This window comes from Bison bison, unplaced genomic scaffold (genome assembly GCF_000754665.1).
Source record: "Bison bison bison isolate TAMUID 2011002044 unplaced genomic scaffold, Bison_UMD1.0 scf7180017864516, whole genome shotgun sequence".
Classification (NCBI taxonomy): domain Eukaryota; kingdom Metazoa; phylum Chordata; class Mammalia; order Artiodactyla; family Bovidae; genus Bison; species Bison bison.
In genome coordinates this window covers 1,521,169-1,525,343 of record NW_011495069.1, presented here as the reverse complement: position 1 = coordinate 1,525,343, position 4,175 = coordinate 1,521,169, and the positions used below count along the sequence as shown (strand labels likewise).

At 55.0% G+C, this 4,175-nt stretch overlaps 1 protein-coding gene across 2 annotated transcripts in view; it reads right to left on the bottom strand.

The window, feature by feature from the left end:
* Positions 1–4,175, bottom strand: part of PAX7 (paired box 7) — a 104,218-nt gene that overhangs the window by 40,063 nt on the left and 59,980 nt on the right. For both annotated transcript variants that reach the window (XM_010829932.1, XM_010829931.1), the window contains exon 6: positions 15–180. In XM_010829932.1, the coding sequence (XP_010828234.1) occupies positions 15–180 (166 nt within the window). The remainder of the gene's footprint in view (positions 1–14; positions 181–4,175) is intronic.

Below are 4,175 nucleotides of genomic sequence, written 5' to 3'. Positions count from 1 at the left end.
CAGCTGAGACTCACCTTGGGAGATGGTAGTGGTGGGGTAGGTGGAGTCCGGTAGCTGGTAGGGGGGCAGCGTGGGCATGCCAGTGGGCGGGAAGCCACCTGGCAGAAGGTGGTTGAACGCTGCCAGCTGGTTGGCTCCTGCCTGCTTACGCCAGCGGGCACGGCGGTTACTGAACCAGACCTGGGGGACAGAGAGCCGAGCGTTGAGCCCTCAGCCTGGTTTCCGGCAGGGCGCTGAGGCACAGCTAGAACCGGGCCCCTGCGCCATCACCCTGGGTCCAGCCAGTGTCCTCCTCTGAGGAGAGCCCCACCGTCCTGCAGCTCAGGACAGTTTGCAAAGCACGTTCATGGGCAGGATCCCATTCTGTCCTCATGACCTCACTACCCAGGGACGAAGTCATTGTTATGATCCCCATTTTACATATGGGCAAACTGAGCCCCAGAGAGGGGGTGGGGGGCTTGCCCGCATGACAGCGTGGCCCAAGTGACTCTCAGCCCAGTGCTCTTTCCCTGCAGCTGCTCCTGCCCTGAAGGAAGTCAGTGGGTGACCATCTTTGTTCATCCATGTTGCACACTCCTCATCTCCTCCAGGAAGCCCCCAAGGAAGGCCACACATCCAGAACCCACCTGAATGAGACCCACCTGCCAGACTCAGAAGCAAAAGCTTTTTCTGTGTCTGGAGTCTGAGGCCCTGCTTGGCTTACGCTGCACAGGCCCCCTGAGTTAGGAAAGCCCACCACCCCCACCCCAACCCCCAAACACAGGGACTGATTGATAACCTAACATCTTTGAGTCTCCGTTTCCTCCGAGCCCTGTGCTAGCGTTTCCTGCATCTGTCCATACGCAGACCCATGAGGCCCTCCTAGTCCCATTGACCCAGGGGGAAACTGAGGCTCCCAGAGGTGGAATCACGTGCCCACGGCCACATGGCTGGTCTGTAACGATGTGAAGTTCAAAGTTCAGTCAGTCTGACTTTCTAGAACTCTCTGGTCTGGATTTGCAACAAGTTCCCTGGGATGGGCCGGTGAAATATGAGAATGAGTGTGCAAAACGGGGCTCCAGAGAGAAGGTGCTTCTCCACCTTTGGACTTTGCACATGCTGTTCCCTCCATCTCAAACACTCTTCCCTGTGCTGGCTCCTTGGCCTGCAGGGCTCTCAGAAACGCCTCCTCCTGCTCCAGCGCGGACTGCCTGCCTCAAAAGCACTTTAGGCCAGTCCCCACCTCCTTTTCTCAGGAGGCCTCCAACTGTGAGCTCCCTTACCCAAACAATTATTGTCTTTATCTGTTTTTCTTGTCTCCCCTCTGGCCCTAAGCCCCACAGGCAGAGGCCAAGCAATCCTGGCCCCCTGCTCACACCTCTGTAGGAATCCTCATTGAATAAATGAATGGATGGTGGGAGGCAGAGGTGACTCTGGTGTGTCTTTGCTGGTGCTGCCCTCCTCCCTCTGCAAGGCCCAGTGGGGAGTCCTCCCCTTCAAGGGTGAAGACCTAGGCCTCCCCTGGCACAGATCACTTGAGACCCTCAAACCTCTAGTCTGTGTCTGCTGACCTGTGGGAGGGGGAGTCTGAACAGGGGTGTCGGGGTGTTTGTGTCCCCTCGGATCATTTGTCTTTTCTCTGAGGCAAGAAATGGAATTTGGTTTTCTGAGCTGGATGAACAGAGCTGCTGGCTCTGACCCGTTTAGGGTTCACAAAGAAAGGAGATGTGGTGGCCAAATAAAGATAAAAAAACTGGCTTCTGCATAAAATGCAGGTCCTGGCTGCTCCCACCTCCCCAGGGCAGAGAAGGCTTCCTCAGGGGCGTCCGGGGCAGATGAACGCTGGCCAGGCTGACTGAGGCCCTCTGAACAGCTCTGTTTTAAATCAGCGTTTCCCAAAGGCTGGGGCTCCTACACTCCAAGGTGGAGACACCTCCCCAGAGGCGAGTGACACAGACATTAGATAACCCTGAACCGCTCCCATCTCTTCCGGGCCCGGGCTGTGTGCAAGAGAAGGTTTCAACTGGGCGCTCAACATCCTTCATGCTTCCTAACGCTCGTCAGGGCCTCCCTGGGAGCTCAGCTGGTAAGGAATCCGCCTGCAATGCAGGAGACCCCAGTTCGATTCCTGAGTTGAGAAGGTCCCCTGGAGAAGGGAAAGGCTACCCACTCCAGTATTCTGGCCTGGAGAATTCCATGGAGTCGCAAAGAGTCAGGCATGACTGAGCAACTTTCACACACGCAACATCCATCAACCTCCCTTTTTAAAGCCCAGGGAGGATGCCCCGCCAGGTGATGCTTTCCTGGAAACCGTGCCATGTTGTCTCGTGTTCCCTGCGTGTTTCCAGTCGCCTTCCTTCCATGAGAGGGATGTGTGAGCACACGCATGTTCGCTCAGCTGCTCAGTCCTGTCTGACTCTTTGCGACCCCATGGACTGTAACCCGACGGGCTCCTCTGTCCGTGGGATTCTCCAAGCACAAAAACTGGAGTGGGTGGCCATTCCCTTCTCCAGGGGACCTTCCCGACCCAGGGATTGAACGCATGTCCCCTGCATTGGCAGGTGGATTCCTTACCACTGTGCCAACTGGGAGGCCCCTGAGAGTGATATGCATGTTTATTTTAAAATACACTGATTTTATTTTTTTTAAGTAAAGGAAGACATGGATATGCAAAAGTGGCCCAAATCCTGAAGACAGTGGAGAATGGTTTATGTTTGGGATGCTCTGCTGTGGTTTTGTTTGTTCAGCGAGGGTCATCTGCAGATAAAGAGGACTCAGCTAAGGCGGGAACGCTCTCCCGCCTTCTCTCCTTGGCCGCCTCGCTCCTGCTTTCCTTACTTCCCTCCTTCCCATCTCCAGCAGCTCCCGGGACTCCCTCTGCGTCAAGCAGGACAGGAAGGACAGGGGGTGAGCAGGACACGGTCCTGGCCCTCAAGCTGCCCTTGGCCTGGCCACATGACAGACACGTCAAAGGACAGCTGCTCTTCAGTACAGTCAGCTTAGATGGGCTGGCATGCGACGTGCCATGAGGAGGGGCTTCCAACTCCTCCCAGAACCCAGGAGGACTTCCTGGAGGAGAGGACATGCCTTTTGCTTTCCTCTCTCTCCTCTTCTTCCTCACTGTCCTATTTCCACGGGGTTGCCCCCAGCCCAGCAGGCATCTCCATCCTCACAAAGTGTAACGTGGCACAAGAGGAGGGGCTCTGGAGTCTGATCAGTTGCCTGAATTTGAATCCTGCCTCTGCCTCGTAGCTAAGATGGGCAAATTCTGTTATTCCTCTGAGCCTCACTTTCTTTGTTGCTAATAGGCTCAGTTTTAAAGAATCCACCTGCCAGTGCAGAAGCCACAGGAGACCCGGGTTTGACCCCTGGGTTGGGAAGATCCCCTGGAGGAAGGCACAGCAACCCACTCCAGTGTTCTTGCCTGGAGAATCTCCATGGACACAGGAGACTGGCAGGCTACGGCCCGTAGGGTTGCAGAGAGTCAGACATAGCTGAGCGGCCAAGCACACGCACAAATGAGAGCCCCTACCTTCTCGGTGGTTCTGGACCTCAAGGCAGCTAACACAGGCAACGTGCTTATTTAGAACAGCATCTCCAACACTTATTTTGCTGGAAAGCCTCCGACGTCTGAACTGGAAGGGCTCTTAGCCAGTACGGACTGCAGGCTTCCTGTTTACAGGTGGAGAAACGGAGGCTCCCAGAGGGACGGTGGTGGACGCAGGTCCCCACCCAGAATCTTTGATCAGGACTGAGCCGTTTGAAAACAGAGGCTGAGTTTTATTACTCCTTTTTGGTCCTTCTCTCCACATCCTGCCCTGGGAGCAGGACGCTATAAGAAGAGGCTGATGACTGAGTTGAACGTCTCATCTGGCCCTTCTTCCAATGCAGCCCCGAGGAAAGGAGCACACAGACAGACTCGGGCTTGGGTCCCAGGCAGCCGCTTATTACCTGTGTCTTTAGGAATTGGCTTCTGCTAGTGAAAGGTCAGGTTTCTCATTTGTAAAATGGAGAGACTGAGTGTCCCTGCCTCTTAGGATCACGGCAAGGATGATGAAGATAACGCATATAGGCGTTGAGCGGTGTGCCTGGCACACGAGAAAGGCATCATGAATGTCATCCAGCGTAACGAAAAGATTCAGTTTAAGTTATTAATTAGAGAGTCCCTCCAGTGCCTCCCAAATGGGATTCGGTTC